Below are 18,882 nucleotides of genomic sequence, written 5' to 3' on the forward strand. Positions count from 1 at the left end.
ACGATGCTATGCTCCTGTTGCAACGGCTGGGCTTTGCCATCAAAGGATCTGGTCTTTCTGGGAGCCCAATACCAGACGGCTGTCAAAGTCAAGCCATCAAAGGAAAGGATGGAGAAGCTCGTTTTCACCAAGAACATCGGTCACGGTTTGTTTGTACATGTCTCTCCTTGGCACCATGTCATCCTGCATCCCACTTGGTGGTCCCAGATACAGCGTTCCTGGTCGGACAGGGTGCTCATTTCACAGGCTCTGGCAGATGTCTGCAGTCAACATCGAGCAGGGAATGCCCCTGGTGGAACCGGATTTTCAATACACCATATTGGCCGACACCTCGCAGCTCGGATCGGGTGCTCATCTGGCCCAGTTCCAAGTCAAGGGTCTGTAGTCTCACACGGAAGCATTCCTACATATCAACATTCTGGATTTGAGAGCAGTACACTGGGCGCTAAAATCTTTTCTTCCCCTCATCAGAGTCTCAGTGGTAAGGATTCTCACGGACAACACAACAACCATGTTTTATCTTATCTGCGCAATCAGGGGGGAACATGCTCACTATTCCTTTTCCAGGAAGCCCAAACCATCTTGTACGGGGCCATACAACACAGGATTCAGATCCTGGCATTCCACCTGCCAGGGATTCAAAACATACAGGCAGATTCCCTCAGCAGGGATTCTTCTCAAATGCACGAATAGCAACTGAATGACATCCAGGTGGCGAACATATTCAAGAAATGGGGCACTCCTGCTCTGGACCTGTACGCCAGCCCAGAGAAAACTTTGCCAGCAGAGTTCCTCATCCGGAATCCACCTTTTCCCCCTAATAAGGAAAACTATTTTGATGATTCACAAAATCATCCTGGTAGCCCTGTTCTGGCCCAAACAGACCTGGTTCTCAGACCTTCTTTACCTGGCGAGGGGCAACTCTCTTCATCTAAGTTCCCAGCCGGATCTTTTCTCCCAGAACAATGGGCTAGTGTGGCATCCCAATCCAGGCTCCCTCAACCTAGCCACATGGCTCCTGACCAAACCAAGTTTGGAAACCTAAATATACCTCGGGATTGCCGACACATTTTGGCTGCGGCAAACGCTCCATCTACCAATGCAACATATGCCTGTAAGTGAAAAAGGTTCTGTGTCTGGTCTTCTCAGCAACCTGACCTACAGCCATTACCTGTTTACCTCAGCAACTCCTTCCCTACCTTCTGCTATTAGCAAAGGATGGTCTGGCAATATCGTCTGTCAAGGTTCACCTGACGGCCATGTCAAGATTCACATGGAAAAGGAATTCTACACCTCTATTCAGCGATAGGTTGATTAAACATTTCCTCAAGGGCCTTTCAGGACTTGTCCCCCCGAAGAAAACATTTTCTCCGGTTTGGAGTCTCAGCGTGGTGCTCTCAGCCCTCATGAAACCACAGTTTGAGCCTATGTCAACGACGGCCATAACATTTCTCACTTGGAAAAAAAGATTCTAGTGCTCATTACGTCCTCCAGATGAGTATCAGAGTTGCAGGCGCTGGTAATTGACCCTCCATATTTTCTCTTCATGAAAGACAGGGTTCTTCTCTCCACAAATCCACACTTCATTCCAAAGATTCCGGCAGACTTTTTGAAGAACACTACAATAGCCTTATCAACTTTTTTCCCTAATACTTCTACTCCGGTGGAAAAAGCCTTGCATTCCCTGGATGTCAAAAGGGCGTTAAAATATTATCTGGATCGCACTAAGTCGTACAGAGCATCCAAGCAATTATTTGTGGTGTTCGGCTCCTCCAATAAAGGGAGGCCGATTTCTAAACAAGGCATCTCGCACTGAGTGGCGGCGACCATATCTTTCTGCCACGCTAAAGCCAACAAACCATTACAGTCGACTCTCAGAGCTCATTCTACAAGGTCCACAGTGACCTCATCGGCTCTTTGGGCAGGCAAAACAATCAGAGACATTTGCAACCCAGCGACGTGGGCAGTGCCCCACACGTTCACCAGACACTACTGTCTTTATCACCAGCATGCTGAGGACATCCAGGTGGGGCGACCTGTGCTCCAATGCCTGTTCCATTAAAGTAAGCCCCGCAGCTTCCAGGGTTTTGGCTCTATTCCTGCTTTTATGTATTGACTGGAATGGATTTTTTTTCTCTTGTTACTCATTTTGCCTTACGTCTGCGTCCTGTTTGCCTGTTATGCACCTCCAGGCTCTCTTACTGCTACAAAGTCTATTTACAGCATGTGAATTGATGATAGATCCAATGCTGCAGAAGGGAGTAGTTTCCTACCTGTAATTCCATTTCTCCAGCGTTGGTCTCTTTCATGGATTCACATGCGACCCTCCGGCCTTCCCCCTCAGGCAAACAGCCTCTTCAGGCATCCTCTTTTTGGTAAAGGTTAAAATCTGAGGGGAAGCGCGGGTGTGGAGCTATAGTTCTGACGTCCCATTGGTGCTGCCTAAAGGACCCACAACGACGTTGATAGGACACTCAAGGTGTCAGCGTTTTTTCCATGGGAAAACTACTGTACTAAAGTTACTGGGATCATCCCAGCCTGACAGGGAATATTCACAGCATGTGAATCCATGAAAGATACAAACGCTGGAGAAATGGAGTTACAGGTAAGAAACTATTCCCTTCCTCCGACTCACCACGTGTGCCAAACTCGTTGTCTTTTCTTCCTCAGGAGTCAAGGATCTGACCAGTGTGGCAAGCTCTTTTCCCCGGCCTGGCTATCGGTGCGGAGGGCCGTTGATATCTGCCACACCAATCGCCATCTGCAATTCCTGGTCTTACTGTTCTTTTATCAAAGGCTTTGCAGCTCTGGGTTGAAAAGGGCAAGGGAAATTCCCTTCTTGCCGTCCTTTCGGTTTCCACTGCCTTTCTCCTCTGTTTAAACTGCTGTCCCAGAATAGCTGCTTCCTCGTGCATTTGGCCTTCCTCAAAGTGTGCTCAAATACTCTGCCTTTTATTCCTGTGGGGAAGGAAAAGGGCTGTCAAGTGTGTATAGTTATGACTCTGCCTGACCCTTGTGTTGGGGCATGTCAAGTAAACGGCTCTGGTATTAGTCCGTTGTCTTTCGCAGTGTGAGAAAGTGTTCGTGTAGGAAAGGGGGGAGGGTAGAGTTTCTAAATGTCCTATGGGGTAGGATGGGGAAAAGGTTGCATAAGGAAGGGGGTACTGTGTCCCACCTTTCGGTGTCCCACTTCCACTCCACAAAGACCCCCCATCCAGGTGATCCTCCCGCACTGGTCCTCCCCCAGGAACTGCATCCAATAGCGATGGCTGTGTCCTGGCCACCTGGATGACAGATCCCCAGGGACTAGCGGGTGAGACAACTTCTGGTTATTCACACTTTTCTTCATCTAGTCCCCTTTTAAGCCGCAACTTCATTTGCCATAATATGGTGTCCTGTATACTCATCCTCTTGAAATTGACTACAGTAGTCATAAAATCCTCAGTGGGTGTGGTGGAATCAAAAGATTCTCTATTTCCACCTCCCTGTATACTACCACCCTTTAAATGTCCTAACCATATAAATTCACTTGACAAATTGAAAAATATACCAAATAGAAAGCCACATCAAAGTTAAAAACAATTAACCTAGTACAATGAGACCTGTAAAACAACTTGAGTGTACCGGAAAAATAAGAGATAAATCGTGTAATATCAATGGAAAAAGTCATGTTTGTCAGGATGAGAATAATTACACCAAAATAATAGCGTATCGATATTACAACATATAAGTACACCAGGGGTGTCATTTTGGGGTCACCAGGAGTCGCGACTGTGACCCCTGCAACCGCCCCGGCGACCCGTGTATTATAAATTCAAAAATTAAATGCTTTTATTTTTTTTTATTTTTATCGAAATCTCTAACAAAAATAAGCCACCTTCAAAGCATTGAAAGGTTACAAGTTGGAGTTATTTTGAAATGTCGCTCATGCTTTTCTGAACAAAGAAGTCAAATGCAAATCAGGAATAAATGAAATGCGAAGCAATCCGTGAAGTGAGCATGCTCAGCCCTTACCCGCACTGTCCTTCTTCAGCGCGCCCGGCCTCCTTTGCATCCACTAGTCATGCTGTGCAGCTCGGACGTGTGCACCCTTCTCCTCGCAAGTCGCACCTTTTCTTTCCACACAAGCGGCCGTTTCTTCAAACCAACCTGAAATTCAGCCAATATGTACAGGGTATTTCAGGAGAATTGCGTTAAAATGTCTGCTCTGAATTTGATTGGAGTGCTGGCTTTGTAGACAGCCAGGGAAGGCTATTTATGTCCCTATGAATAGCCTGGTCGTGATGTCTTCATTTGTACTGTTTGCGAAAGCAGCCAGATTTCCCTGCAGACAATTAAAGAGCACTGAGCAAACACAAGATATTGTCCACACAGAGTATAAAGGCATGAGGCAAGCACAGAAAAGATAAGAGAGGAAGAGACATAGACAGTTAAAAGGTCTCATTTTATACCATATTTTCCCACTGGCTTCAATCGTGTGCAGATTACAAATGCATAGTTCTGAGTAGGCATGGGCATGTGTGGGCCACTTCTAGAATCTACGTTTTAACAAAAATTAGATGTGTGTGCAGCCTTCTCTCACTTTTATGACCTTCCTAACTGATGCACAGTGTTAGATGAAGATTGTAGATGGAGCTTAATGGTTGCGTTGAGTCCACTTTTAAATACTCCTTTTAAATACTCCAAGTATAGCAGCGTTAAGTGTCTATAGCACAGGGAGATGCCATCATGTGCGCAGGATCACACATTTTGGCCACACAGACAAAACCATTGCCATCCACAGTGGTACCCATTAGCCTGCCTGAGATCCCTTGAACCAGAGAAAGCCATTCCTACTGTTAGCCTGGAATGTGTACTGTTGCTTCCAGAGGAATGTACACATGGCTTGTGCAAACACCTGCTGTGTGTCGTCGTTTCTTGGCAAAATGATTAAACATAAAAGAGCGGGTGGAGTGAGGGGCAGCTGCATATTAGCAGGGCTAAACATACAGGGATATGCAGTAGAATCAAGACCAGTGGGTGTTGGGGTATGTTTCCGAGCTTTTAATCAGTGTCTGAGATTGATAGCAACATATTTCTTATTTTTTCATTGAGTCAATATAGAAGCCTGCCTGGAGGTCACCTTCTGTGGCAAACAATGTGCAACGAGTTGCATGACTGCTTTTCTGTGGAATCATTTCAAAACAAAACGCTGCGTAAAAGAGTGGAATTGCACACCTATCTGCGGGAGGAGAGTGCATTACTCCACAAACTCCAGTTCCTACATGTTATATGACTTGGCATTTTATCAGTATTTGAGAGATTGGCCATGTAAATGTGCTGGCAATGCCACTGTGTTCTGGTCCCCTTCACCATGTTGTATTCTATACCTTAGTAATAAAATTGGCATTTTCTAAGTATGATGTCATGGAGCTACTGCTGTTCACATTTAAAAATAAACTGCAATTACTGTGACCTGCAACACATCTTTTCCCTATATCTCCGATCTAACAAAAACAACTGTGGGTTACTTACCAAATAGGTGAAACAGAAAGGTGAAGTCTGGGAGGTTTCAAATCCTTAATAGCCACTGGCACCGCTCTGGGTTTGAGGTGTGTGCTTGAGACTCAATGTTGTGGAGGCTGGTACTGGAGACTTAAGATGTTGTACTAGTGACTTACAGATGGTGGGAGAGCGCATGTTTGAGATGTAATGTGTTGTAAGAGAGTTGAAATGCATTGAATGCAGATATAAGATTTTGAGGAAGGTAATTTAGGCTCACACTGTTGGGGTGCGGAAGGAGGGCTGAAGACTTAAGTTGCTAGTTTGCTTGAGGTTGATGGTGGAGAATGCTGGAGACTTAAGTTGCTGGAGGGTGGCGCTGCGTAAACATGAAGGTGCTGGAGCACGGCACTGGAGGTGTAAGACGTTGGAGGGCGGGAGTGGGTGCCAGACATTTTCAGCTATTGACAGAAGGCCCTCAGCGACTCAAATTGGATGGTGGAGTGCCCGTGGTGAAAATGGTTGGGGGGATATTAAGGCTCTGGGTGACTGCTGGGAGTGGGTTCCTGTGCAATGGTTCAAAGTGCACTATTGACAAGTAAATCTCTGCGCGTATTGTTTGTGTAAAGCCTCTGATTGTCTTCTGGTTGGACTTGTGTTGGTCAGTTGCTATTTCCAGTCTGTGGCCAGACACTTTGCAGGTACTGGATGTCTGGGGTTCGGGGTTTAGGCCTCTTTGAGAGGCTCTGTCTGTTTGCAGTTTAGCCCGATTGATGTACAATTGTCTAGGTTGTTGTGTTCGTCTTCTGCTTACATTCCCAGTAATTTGGTAATATAGGCCTATACACACTGATATTAACGCAGCATATGGTTATTCATTCTTGGGGATCTCATATTATAGTGATATTGTAACCATATGTTTCTTAATGTACTGAGCGACAATGCTATGTGATGTCACTTCCTGTTTTTTCAAGGGGTAAAAGGTTGTTGCCATAACTTCCCGTGATGTCACTTGAGGGTAGGGTCAAATGATGTCACTGCATCTGATGACATCAGAGGTCAAGGGTTGTGTGATGTCACTTCCTCTATCCCCTAGCATTTTGGTGAAAGGACGTCCTGGAAGTACACATATAGGTTAGTTCAATAGCTCAAGTGTGAAAAACCTATGGTAACAATCAACAAATAACCACAAGTTTTGTTTCCTTCTTCATATAGTAATTTACAAGAAAATTTCAGACAATTACTTATGGAAGGAGGTGATGTATGGGGTGCCTTCCTGACATCGGAGAGGTGCACCCAATACCTCAGTTCCTTCATCTTCACCACAAATGGAGTGGCATACACTACCGTGTAAGTTCTGTTATAGCGTGGCTGATTCCCCCTGCGGACAACATTTTGCACATAAACAGCATCCCCTGGGTGTAGCTGAAGCGGTGGCCAGCTCGCAGAATCTGATGCAGCACTGTTTTCTTCTTCCACTTGCCGTGGCACTATCTGTCGAGAATGACATTTTATTGATTTTGTTAATTCAGTCAAATACAATTTGAACTCATCTCCTAGAATTGATGCAGCCCTGTGAGCATCAGAAGCAGTCCACACAGGTGATAGCGGTGTGTGCATACATCTCCCCGTCACTATTACGTGAGGGGAGAGGTAATGTCTTTGAAGGGCTAAGCTCTTCAACTGAAATGGGCCAAAGGCAAGCAATGGACCAATTATTTTTAAGAGTTAGGCATAATATAGATAACTTGGCCCACAAAAGGCCATTCATACTTTCAACAATGCTGTTGGCCTGAGCGTGGTAAATGGAACACATCTTGCATTTAATCCCTAAAAGAGCCACAATCTCTTTAAACAGCTCATTAAAGAAGTGGGTGCCATTATCACTCATTAAGTGTCTTGCCAACTCCCCATCTGGGAAACACTTCTCTTACCAAAATTGTAGCTACCCACTTTGAATCAGGATGTGCACATGGACCAGCATCAATCCAACATAAGAAGGGACAAGTATAAGATTGCAGAAGGTGTTGCACCATTCTCCCATGTCTGTAAAATCAATATGGAGGTGTCAAAACCACTTGGGGGAGGGGGGGAGCAATATGCCCCTTGGCGTCCTCATTGTATGCCCAGTGTTATATTTCTGACGGACAGTACAGTTTGATGTAAACACATTTAATAACGCCTGTAAATTTGGCATTTACCAATCCTCCTTTATATCAGTAGCGATATGCTTCTTAGACACATGTGATGGGTAGTGCAACTGGTCAAATGCAACTTAAACCAATTCCTGAGGCTTCACTACTTTCCATGTACTAACCTGCCTCCAGAATAGTTCTTTAGGAGACTGTGCACACCCCCTGCTCTGCCATAGTAGCTTCTCACTCTGTGGTGCTTGACCCTGCAATTCAGTAATGGGTAGTGCAGTATATGGAACCTGTATTTGCAATAGCATACTGACAAGTTCTGGTTGTTTAGGGATTTCAGGCACTGGTAAATACTAAGCTAGTTTGGTGGCCGTTTCTGCTGCTTTGTTACAGCAGGAAACTAAGTCCCTGCCATTTGTATCGGCGGCACACTTGGCAGTTGCGGCAAGTGTCGGCTGTGAAAGAGCATGGATCAATCTGTCAAAGAGTGTGGCATGCTATACTGGTGAGTCATCTTCTCTCTCTGAAACCCTCTTCTCATCCACCTCGACAATCCGGAGTGCAGGTTTGTCATCAAATATGCAGAGTCTGAATAAATCATCACTATACATCCTGCGCTGCCTCTAACGCCGCAATGGGAGCAATTAGTTCTGCTGCCTGGGCAGAATAATGCCCAGGTAGTCTCTGTTGAATGAAAACCTTGTACTCTCCATCGACCACTGCTGCCCCAGTATGTCCTTGACCTGTCTCCTGGACAATAGTCGAGGATCCGTCAATGAAAAATACCTCTGTCATCTAAGGCGTAATCTTGTGCTTTAGGTATTGTGAGGAACCTGAGGGCATCCTCACTTCTTTCCCCAGTATATCCTCCTCTCAGGTGGCCAGGGAAAGGCTGTCACTATCGGATCCTGACCCTGGGGGTAGAGATGCAAGGGAGGATCACCTGGGTGGTGGCAACTTGGGGAGTGGGAATGAGACACCCTTGGGTGAGACATGGTATCCCCCATTTCCCTTTTCCAATGAGCCGAATATCCCCACATCCTTTGTAGGTTACTACTAGTCCCTTCCCTATCTTTCCTATTAATCATTTCTGAGTAGACCTCAGTCAGGTACTGAGCGGGGAAGAGACACACTAGAGTCATACATCCTCTCTTTAATGGCTCTTATACACACAAACATCACTTGGTACTCGGACGAGGAAGAGGCATCAAACACTGAAGAACGACTGTTAGTTTGACAAAGAGTGGTCTAGTCTTTCTGAAATCTTAATTGATGCCGGGAATGTTAAAATAAGGCAACGAAGGCAAGAGGGAGACTTTGTTTTGCTCTTGGGAACACAGTGGGACTTGGGATGAGATGCAGTGACCCGGAGAAGCTGCAGCAGCAGAGGTGCTGGATCCGGAGAGAAGCCAGGCCGAGACTTGCCAGCGAGCCAGGGGAAGCAGAACAGGTGTTGTGGAGCGCTGCAGTGACGCCGGTAGCAGAGGGATGCTCCCTGGGTGTTCGCAGTTGCACGACCGCAAGGACAGTGCTTGTCGGTGTTCCAGGGAAGGACTACAGGTATACATTTGAGTATGTGTGTATATATATATATATATATGTGTGTGTATGTGTTCCCTACCTTGCTTGGGGTGAGGGGTGAAATATTCCAGAACGAGGCCTTGACATGGCCTTTGAGGATACTGGCCTACCTACATACACAGGGTCACTTCTATGTTTCTCTTCATTGAATAGGGATATGGATCTGTACTTGTCATGATTCCTGCCCCTCATGTCCCCAGCCCTCCAAGATGTCAGGCTGGTGCCAGGCCACGATCACCTACATGGCCCTCAAGAGCCTCTCCATCCCTCCAAAGACCCACTTGGAGTCAGACTTGGCGCTTGTGGCACCAGACTCACTCACTCACTCCCATAGTATAACATTGGGTATTGGACTTGTAGTGCATTGATGGGGACAAGATGGATGCCCCCACATATTTCGGTTCCCTGAACTGCATGTGCAGTCTAGTCTTTTGGGTGTGGTTCAGCCCAGAGACACCTGGGATACCCAGAGACTATTTAAGCCACGCCCAGGCTGAGAAACATGCTCTGTTTTTTCTGCACCTGCTGCGTGACACCCACCTTGTTTGAATCGGTCTCCAGTAGGCCTGCATCTTTCTTCTGTGCTCGGCTCCTGCAAGAAAAAGAACGTTAGGAACAGTCTTAGGTTGCAGCGCTTCTGCCCATCATTCATCGCTCCTTCTGTTCTGCGGGCATCTTTGGCGGTGTCATTCCCATCCCGGCACGCCGCTTCCTAAGGAAAAGAACAGAAAAAAGGCATTAGTAAGCAATCAGCAAATCTTCGCTTATTTTTAAAGACTGTACGAGCTTCTAACGCTTACCTGAATCCCAGCCGCTCTGGGGGAACTCTGTCCCCGGAACTTCTCATCCATCTGCAAGAGGGAAAAGACACTCCAGGTTAGCGTGGAAACATCTAGAGGCGCCGGCATACCGCGCTTACTCACCGCATTTGTTCTTCATAACCGGCATCCAAGCTGAAAACGTCGCGGCACCTAAAAGACACAGAAAAAGAACTCGGTTCAATACAAATACGAAAGGGTCGCATTGCACATCGCGCTCTCACTCGCCTTCAGCGCTACTCATCTCAGCAGCACGTCGCCATCCCCGGACTCTGGCCATCAACTAAGGAAGGAAAGGAACAAAGTTAGAGAACTGTTCAAAAGACTCATTATACTTACGTGTCGGACTCTTGCCAGTGAAGTAACTAGGCAGCAATGAGCCCGCATCAATCAATGTGCCCCTGCGCTGAAAGCAGGACGGAGAGCAAACTTTTCAAGAAAACAAGGTGAGCTGTGGATCAAAGGGAAGGGTTGGACCCCGGGGAAGAAGGGGTTCAAGCACACAGAGACAATAGGGAGTTAAACTCTACCAATCCTGGGTTTCAGGCTCAGTCTCCAGTCGAGTAGACTCCAGGGAAGGGTTCGAGGTCATAAGAGGTCAGAACAGGCTGAGTGACGTCCCCGTGCATACCAGGTGAGTGTTACAGTACTATGTGTGATGTGTGCACGCAGTGTATCTACCTAACGGGCTATGAAGCTGTTCTCAGGTTAACATAAATCTCTAGGTTTCTGCAGTGAACACGCCCCAACCTATTCATCTATACCCACAGGACTCCCCCTGTACCTGCTTATGTGCATTTCACCCATGTTAGTATATTTTACACAGTATAAATCATATGGGAGGGGCTGGGATATGAACGTCCTTCCCAACGCGCCCTGCCAAAGAGATAATAAAAGCCCTGGAACATTCTCCGGGAGTCATTCTCCGGGAGTTGGCGTGTTCTTTGAGCCATCTGTAAAAATGAATAACCCAAAATACAGGGTATTCGCTTTTTTCCCTGCAATATATTGCTGCGTGTGTACAGGGGATGGTAGTTGCTGTCCCGGAAGAGGGGTGGCATGCGTATGAAGTGCAGACGTGTGTGTGCGAGGGTTGAGGCAGGGCGCAATGTTTGTGTTGGAGATGGAAGTGGGCGGGAGAGGTAGGTGGGTGAAACCTCTGGCTAGAAAGGAATACCTGCTAGTGTGGAAGATGGTGGGGGTGGGTAGTGGAGCTGTGTCACTCTCAGAGTGGTTGAGTGTGTTCAAACCCCCCAAAATCCTCATAATCCTGCTTGTTGAATGCAGCAATAAATCAGCCTAATAAAGGCAGGTTGTTTTGGGTGCAGCTTTCAGCAGATGAGATTATGACATAGAATTGGAAAAAGACCTGTTAATCATACGATATAATACAAGGCCTGATATATGGATGACCGAAACCTTCATGCGCAGTAGAGGATGCCTAAATGCACAGAATACTCTGCTAGAGGGAGCCGTTGACTTAGGATATACAGTAGCCCAATTCGTATAGTTTCTCCTGTTATCACCGCTATAGGCCTAGGATCTATAGTGGTCCTACTGTGTTAATGAAAACCTACACTTTGGCCCATGTACACAGGCCTGTACACTAGTTATTTAATAACTAACCACGTCTTTGTCTGCCAACCAGTATACAACAAAGACTTTAAATACAAATCCACATGATTGAGCTTGTACAAGATATTGGGCCTCTATACGACCCAGGCGTTAAGGGTTAACACCGTCGTTAACCCTTAACGCCTATTCTGATTTTAACGGCTGCTTTAATGGCGCTAACCTGCCATGATGCTAATTACGCCACCGTACGGTGGCGTAATTAGCGCCTTCCCCACTCCCATTATGCCCTATGGGGCAAAAATGGGAATGGGGAAGGGAAAATGGGAAATGGGGATTTACCGCCCCACTCACCTTGGAATGGGGGGGTAAATCCGCCATCCACCATGGTGTAAACGTAGTTTACACCATGGTGGTAAAGTTGGCGCAATTAGCGCCTGGGTTGTAATGACCCCCATTGTCTTTGGAGAAATGTATGTAGGTTTTCATATAACTAATGAACAAAATGTTCTCTCTTTCTGCAGATGCATGAGATCCTCTCAATCACTCATTATGGAGATGTGAAGAAAGGGCAAGTTGGGATACAGCGAATGCTAAACGAAAATGCTTTTCAGGCTGCATTCCCATTACATGACGTAAGTCACATAAATCTCTGTTCTCACACACTAAGATGAGCTGTTTTTAAAAGCTATCGACACATTGCTTCTAATTTCATTGAAATCAATTGACAGTTACAAGTGATTTCAATGAATAACAGATTTTAATGTACTTTTTTAAGATGGTTTGATATATAAATGGTCCCAGTTTTACTCCTCCCTGGTTCTAGTCTGGCTCTTTTGTCCCAGGCTGTCTCCTTCTTGTTTATCCATGCCCTCCATCGAAGTCCTTCTTGGTCCCGCTCCTTCTTGGTCCCGCTCCTTCTTGGTCCCGCTCCTTCTTGGTCCTGCTCCTTCTTGGTCCCGCTCCTTCTTGGTCCCGCTCCTTCTTGGTCCCGCTCCTTCTTGGTCCCGCTCCTTCTTGGTCCCGCTCCTTCTTGGTCCCGCTCCTTCTTGGTCCCGCTCCTTCTTGGTCCCGGCCCCGTTGTTGGTCCCGGCCCCGTTGTTGGTCCCGGCCCCGTTGTTGGTCCCGGCCCCGTTGTTGGTCCCGGCCCCGTTGTTGGTCCCGGCCCCGTTGTTGGTCCCGGCCCCGTTGTTGGTCCCGGCCCCGTTGTTGGTCCAGGCCCCGTTGTTGGTCCCGGCCCCGTTGTTGGTCCCGGCCCCGTTGTTGGTCCCGGCCCCGTTGTTGGTCCCGGCCCCGTTGTTGGTCCCGGCCCCGTTGTTGGTCCAGGCCCCGTTGTTGGTCCAGGCCCCGTTGTTGGTCCAGGCCCCGTTGTTGGTCCAGGCCCCGTTGTTGGTCCAGGCCCCGTTGTTGGTCCAGGCCCCGTTGTTGGTCCAGGCCCCGTTGTTGGTCCAGGCCCCGTTGTTGGTCCAGGCCCCGTTGTTGGTCCAGGCCCCGTTGTTGGTCCAGGCCCCGTTGTTGGTCCAGGCCCCGTTGTTGGTCCAGGCCCCGTTGTTGGTCCAGGCCCCGTTGTTGGTCCAGGCCCCGTTGTTGGTCCAGGCCCCGTTGTTGGTCCAGGCCCCGTTGTTGGTCCAGGCCCCGTTGTTGGTCCAGGCCCCGTTGTTGGTCCAGGCCCCGTTGTTGGTCCAGGCCCCGTTCTTGGTCCAGGCCCCGTTCTTGGTCCAGGCCCCGTTCTTGGTCCAGGCCCCGTTCTTTGTCCCGGCCAGTCTTTGCCGTGCTCCTTCTTTGCCCCGCTCCTTCTTTGTCCAGCTCTTTCTTTCCCTTTGTCCTAGTCCTGCTCCATCTTGCCCCGGTCCTCCTCTCCCATTTTCCCTGTCCTTGTCCTCCTTGTGCTTTCCAGTCTTCCTTCATTGAGTTCCTTCTTCATTTCAGTCCTCCTTTTTCTCCAAACCTCCTTTGTCCATGTCCTTCAACATAAAATTTGATGTAACCTATGAGAATTTGCCTCTGTTATATTGAAACCAGCCCAAAGTCCCGTTCCCTTTTCTCCAGTCCATCTGTCTGAACAGAGCTTTTTTGCACAGCCAAAAAATAATATTTCCCTTTAAATTTTGAATGCGCAGTGAGGGGTGGCAGCGGGGGCATGGCTAGCACCCTCTCGCCCTGCCTACCGGCAAAACACCCAACAGTCCTATTTTCCGCCTTTGACGGGACTCAAAACCTTACACTGCACATAGCGTCATTATTCCGGTGTATTTTTCTACTACCTATTTTTATAACTTCCCTTGCTTCACGACAGCAGCCGCTATTTCTTACATGTCGGGTGTAACTGATTTTTCAGCATACGGTTGTGTGCCAATGAATTAATATTTGTTACGCGCTTAATACCGGAGACCAATCTCTAAGAGCGGGACCAGGATTTGAACCTGTGTTGCTCTGCTTTGTCTTGGAAGACAAATGCGTTGCCCCTGAGCTATCCTCTTTGTAAGCATTATGTGACGGCGGATTCACACAGTCCTGAATACAGGTGGGTGGAATATAATTCTTGTCACCATATTGCACACCGGTGTAGGGAATACATTTCCCAAAGGACTCCTACCCGGCATATCACTGAGTTTGCCAACAGCAGAAGAGGCTGCTCACAGGCAAGTGTTTCGACTGAATGTTTCGCGCCCTGTTTGCTTAATCCGGACAGGATGAATGCTTGTTTTTTTATCAGTCAGTCACCATATTACCTTGGCTCGCCTTGAGGCCGTAAAGGATTTCATCAGGACTCGCAACGAGGATCCTTCTGAGTCTGTTACTCGTCCGGTGGACCTGAGGAGATGCATCAGTGCTAGGAATGTACCAGGCTCCGTGAGCCTTAGGGTCAACAATCCTTTAATGGAGCTCACTCCAAGGATTCCTCTGTTACTGGGACACGCCCCAATGGCCAAGGGGGTATCTAGCACCAAGCTCCGCCTTGAACAAGTCTCCTGGTTTCTCAAATCAGGTGTGTTGCGGTTCCTCTGGTAACCTGGCTCTGAGGCCTAACACAATAGTGTCGCAGGACACAGCTCAGCTGCGTCACAGCTCCCACAACAAGGTGGCAGCGTGACACACGGAGAAGAGTAAGGATTTGTGAGAAACCTGGGGATATTGCTTTACATGGAACAACAGGTAATACATAAGAAGCAATTCAATATAAGTCATGACTCAAAATAACCAAGAACAATCTGCAGAACAATTTGCAGAGATCAAGAGCGTAAATCATGAGAAGGATAAAACAATTGAGGGAAAGAGAAGATAACTGTCAGGTGGGATTTTAAGGAGGTGCGGAAAGATGAAATAAGAGGTGATGGAGCAGATTGGGAGATGGAGGGGATTCCAGTGGAGTGGGGCCAGGAGCTGGAAGGAGCGGGATGGGGCGCATGGTGCGGGTGGGACAGTGAGTAGGAAGTGATCAGCGGAATGGCGTGGGCAAGAGGGAGAGTAGAATGAGAAGAGGAAGGAAAGGTAGGGAGGAGCGAGATCATAAAGAGATTTGAAGACGAGGCAGAGGAAGTTGCATTTGAGTTTAGAGTGAAAAGAGAGCCAGCCTAGTGAGTAGAGTGAAGAGGAGATGAAGTCATAGGGAGAAAGAGAACCGAGATAACGGATGGCAGAATGGTAGAGGGATTTGAGGGGGGGCTCGATGTGAGGCGGGGAGGCCAAAGAGGAGAGCTGAGCAGCAGAAGAGCCGAGAAAAGATTAGAGAAGATATTAGGAGTTTAGAGGCATGAAAGGTGAGGAAAGGTCGGATTTTGCTAATATTGTAAAGATGGAAGCTACAAGCATTGGAGGTAAGAGAGATGTGGTGAGTGAAGGAGAGGTTAGAGTCAAAGTGGAGGCCAAGGTTGCGGGTAGAGGAGGAGATGGGGAGTTGTGAGGGGAAAAATAATGGAAGGAGAGAGGCAAGGGGGAAGGAGGGTGTTGGCAGGAATAAATAAAACTTCAGTTTTGTCAGTGTTTAGAGTGAGAAAGTGGGAAGACATCCAGGATTTGATAGGAGTGAGACAGGAAGAGAGTTTAAGGTGGATGTCAGGAGTGAAGGAGTAGAAGGAGAGGAAGAGTTGGGTGTCTTCGGCGTACGAGCGGTGAGAGATACCAAAGGAGGAGATGATTAGGGCTAGGAGGGAGGTATACAGGGAGAAGAGAAAAGGGCCAAGCTCAGAACCTTGGGGAACGCCGAAATCGAGGGAGTGGCTCGGGGAAGTGCGGCCACCCCAGGAGACTGCGAACGAGCGATTGGATAGGTAGGAGGTGTGGTATCCTAGGCCTGAGAGAGGGAGCGAGCGCAGGTCGCGGCAATAACAGGCCGACACGGAGAGGTGCTGTAAACTTCCTTCTTTATTCGTGCCTCAACCTTAACTAACTCACCCCGCCCCTCCCGCATCACTTCCCTTCTTTTCCCGCCCGGGTCCCTCCCGCCCCCGTCGTCCAGGATACGTCAACATGACATCTCCCCCCTTTTTAAACCATTACCACACATCGCAACAGGCGATGATCTGGCAAGTCTCTATTCCATTTCCTCGATCCACCGGCGAGGTCTGGTCCGGACTCGCTGTGGTCGTGTCAGCTCAGCCCGGGGTGACGATCTGCTCACAGTCGTCTCGGCTTCTGGATCTTGATCCGATTCGTCGGCATCCCACGGATCCTCTCCTTGTTGATCACTGTATTCTTCCTCTGGTGGGGCCTGTACCCTGCCGCTCGGGCGTCTTGTTCCGGCGGTGGGAGTTCCTTGAAGTGGAACGAGTTCCGGGTTATCGCTCCCGTGGAGCCTTGTGCAGTGATCATCGACCCCTTCCTCTGGGTAACGAGAAGAGGCTCTTCCCGAAATGCAGGCGTGTGCTTATGAGTCGAGGGTTGTCGAACGGCCACCACATCTCCTATGGTTATTTGGGATGTCTGGGCTCTTCGGCGGGCGTCGGTATATTCTTTCATTCTGTTCTTTGCTGCTTCATCCCGCTCTCGGACTTCCGCATCCATCGCCGGGCGTGGTGCACTTGTCTCTGCTTGGGGAATGCGGGTGTGAGGGTTGCGCCCAAACATGAGTTCAGCAGGGGTCTTCCCTGTGGTGCTATGGGGCGTTCCCCGGTAGTCCCGCAGTAGCTGGTTGAGTACCTGTTCATATGGTTGTTCCGTGAGGCAAGCAATTTGCAATGCCCGCTTGAGATTTGCCATGAATCGTTCGATCATCCCGTTTGCTTGCGGCCACAGCGTGGTCACCTTCCGATGTCGGAACCCCAAGTATTCCGCAAACCTGGCAAATTGATGTCCACAGAACGGGGCCCCGTTGTCGGTCTTGAGTACTTTGGGCACTCCGTAGGCAGAGAACATGTGGTCCAGTGCTGGGACGACGTGATGCGCGGCCGTGGACGAGATCATCTGTACTTCTGGATATCGAGAGTACTCATCCATCACTGCAAGGACATACTTCCCCCCCCCGATGGGTCCAAAGAAGTCGGCGGCCACCGCTTCCCATATGTTCTGCGGAAGTTCGGACATTTGCAATGGCTCCGGATGTCGGTTTGGGGTAATGATGCAGCAGGTGGGGCATGTTCTCAGGGCGGCCTCCACTCGGGCATCCATTCGTGGAAACCACACCTTTTGGCGCAGCATGCGCTGTGTGGAGACAATGCCTCGGTGGGTCTTGTGTGCCAGGTTGATGACCTTCTCTCGCAGGGTTGCTGGGATCACCAGCTTGCAGTCCTTGAGTAGTAGGTGGTCTTCTGATACAGCCAACTCTTCTTTCACGAGGAGAAGTTGTTCCATGTCTGGCCCCCTGCTGCTTTTCCTCTCTCTTTAGCCCTTCTCCATTGTCCGGATGTGAGGCCTTCACATATGATGCGGCATGCAGGGTCGTTTTCAGTTTCTCTTGCCAGTTCTTCTGTGTTAACCCCCTCCGGCGTGGTTTGATGAACCAGGTATCTGAGGTAGCGGTCCGCCACCGACGGCTCAGGTCTGCTCTCGTCCCTCGGTCTCCTCGACAGGAAGTCAGCCGGGTTTTCACCCTTCCCTGGTCTGTGAATGATGTTGAAAGCGTAATCCTGCAGGCGCAGTCCCCACCGGGCGATCCTCGGGGGCATCTTGGCTTGGGGATTGCCATAGAGAAACAGGAGCGCCTGGTGATCGGTGACCACTGAAGTGGCTTTCCATACAGGAATAAGTGGAAGTGTTCACATGCCCACACCACCGCTAGTCCTTCTTTTTCAGCCTGGGAGTAGGCTCGTTCAGTGGCAGATAAGCTGCGGCTGGCATAGGCAACCACGTGTCTCTGTTGTGGGTCTTTGGGATCAACTTGAGCCAGGATGGCCCCTAATCCCACTGGACTGGCGTCCACTGTTAGTTCTGTTCTCCGGTTGGGGTCGTAGTAGGCCATGTTTTCCGCTTTCGCAACCCTCTCCCTGATGGTTTCGAAAGCTTCTTGACATGCACCAGTCCACTCGAATTTCTCGTTCTGGTGTGTAAGTTTCTGCAAGGGTTCACTGACCGAGGCAAAATCCTTGATGTACCTGCTGCAGTAGCTGGCTAGGCCTAGAAACGAGCGAAGTTCTGACACATTGAGTGGTGCAGCTGTGTCATTCAGGGCTGAGACTTTGTCCGGATCTGGGGTCATCCCCACCTCTGAGAACACGTGGCCAAAGAATTTTAGCGTGCTCTTCGGATCTTCTCTCCGTCCTGTCTGCCAGGTTCTTGTCAGGTTCCGCGACGCCCCAACACTGCGGCGACACCCCTTGCTTCCTGGCTGCTGTGGGCGTCGGTCGGCGGGCATTCTCGTCGCTGTTGCGTGCGGATGCACGGCGCTCGTCTCCGGGGACCCTGCCTCTCAGTATCCCATCCTCGTCGCCATTGTGGTATCCTAGGCCTGAGTGAGGGAGCGAGCGCAGGTCGCGGCAATAACAGGCCGACACGGAGAGGTGCTGTAAACTTCCTCCTTTATTCGTGCCTCAACCTTAACTAACTCACCCCGCCCCTCCCGCGTCACTTCCCTTCTTTTCCCGCCCGGGTCCCTCCCGCCCCCGTCGTCCAGGATACGTCAACATGACAGGAGGAGAACCAGTTGAGGACAGAGCCTTTGAGACCAAAGGAGGAAAGAGTGTCTAGGAGTAAGGGATGGTCAACAGTGTCAAAGGCAGCAGAGAGGTCAAGGAGAATGAGAACAGAACAGTGGAGTAGCGTGCAGTGAGGAGGGAGTTACGAACGAAAGTGAGAGCAGTTTCGCTTGAGTGTTTGGGGCGAAATCCAGACTGAGTAAGTGGGGAGGAGAG

General features: G+C 49.1%; 1 protein-coding gene across 2 annotated transcripts in view; it reads left to right on the forward strand.

Moving 5' to 3' along the window:
• Window positions 1-18,882, forward strand: part of ANO7 (anoctamin 7) — a 1,967,083-nt gene that overhangs the window by 709,073 nt on the left and 1,239,128 nt on the right. For both annotated transcript variants that reach the window (XM_069618104.1, XM_069618105.1), the window contains exon 8: window positions 12,121-12,231. In XM_069618104.1, the coding sequence (XP_069474205.1) occupies window positions 12,121-12,231 (111 nt within the window). The remainder of the gene's footprint in view (window positions 1-12,120; window positions 12,232-18,882) is intronic.

The sequence above is a fragment of the Ambystoma mexicanum genome, chromosome 10, assembly GCF_040938575.1.
Source record: "Ambystoma mexicanum isolate Mex_15411 chromosome 10, UKY_AmexF1_1, whole genome shotgun sequence".
Lineage (NCBI taxonomy): Eukaryota > Metazoa > Chordata > Amphibia > Caudata > Ambystomatidae > Ambystoma > Ambystoma mexicanum.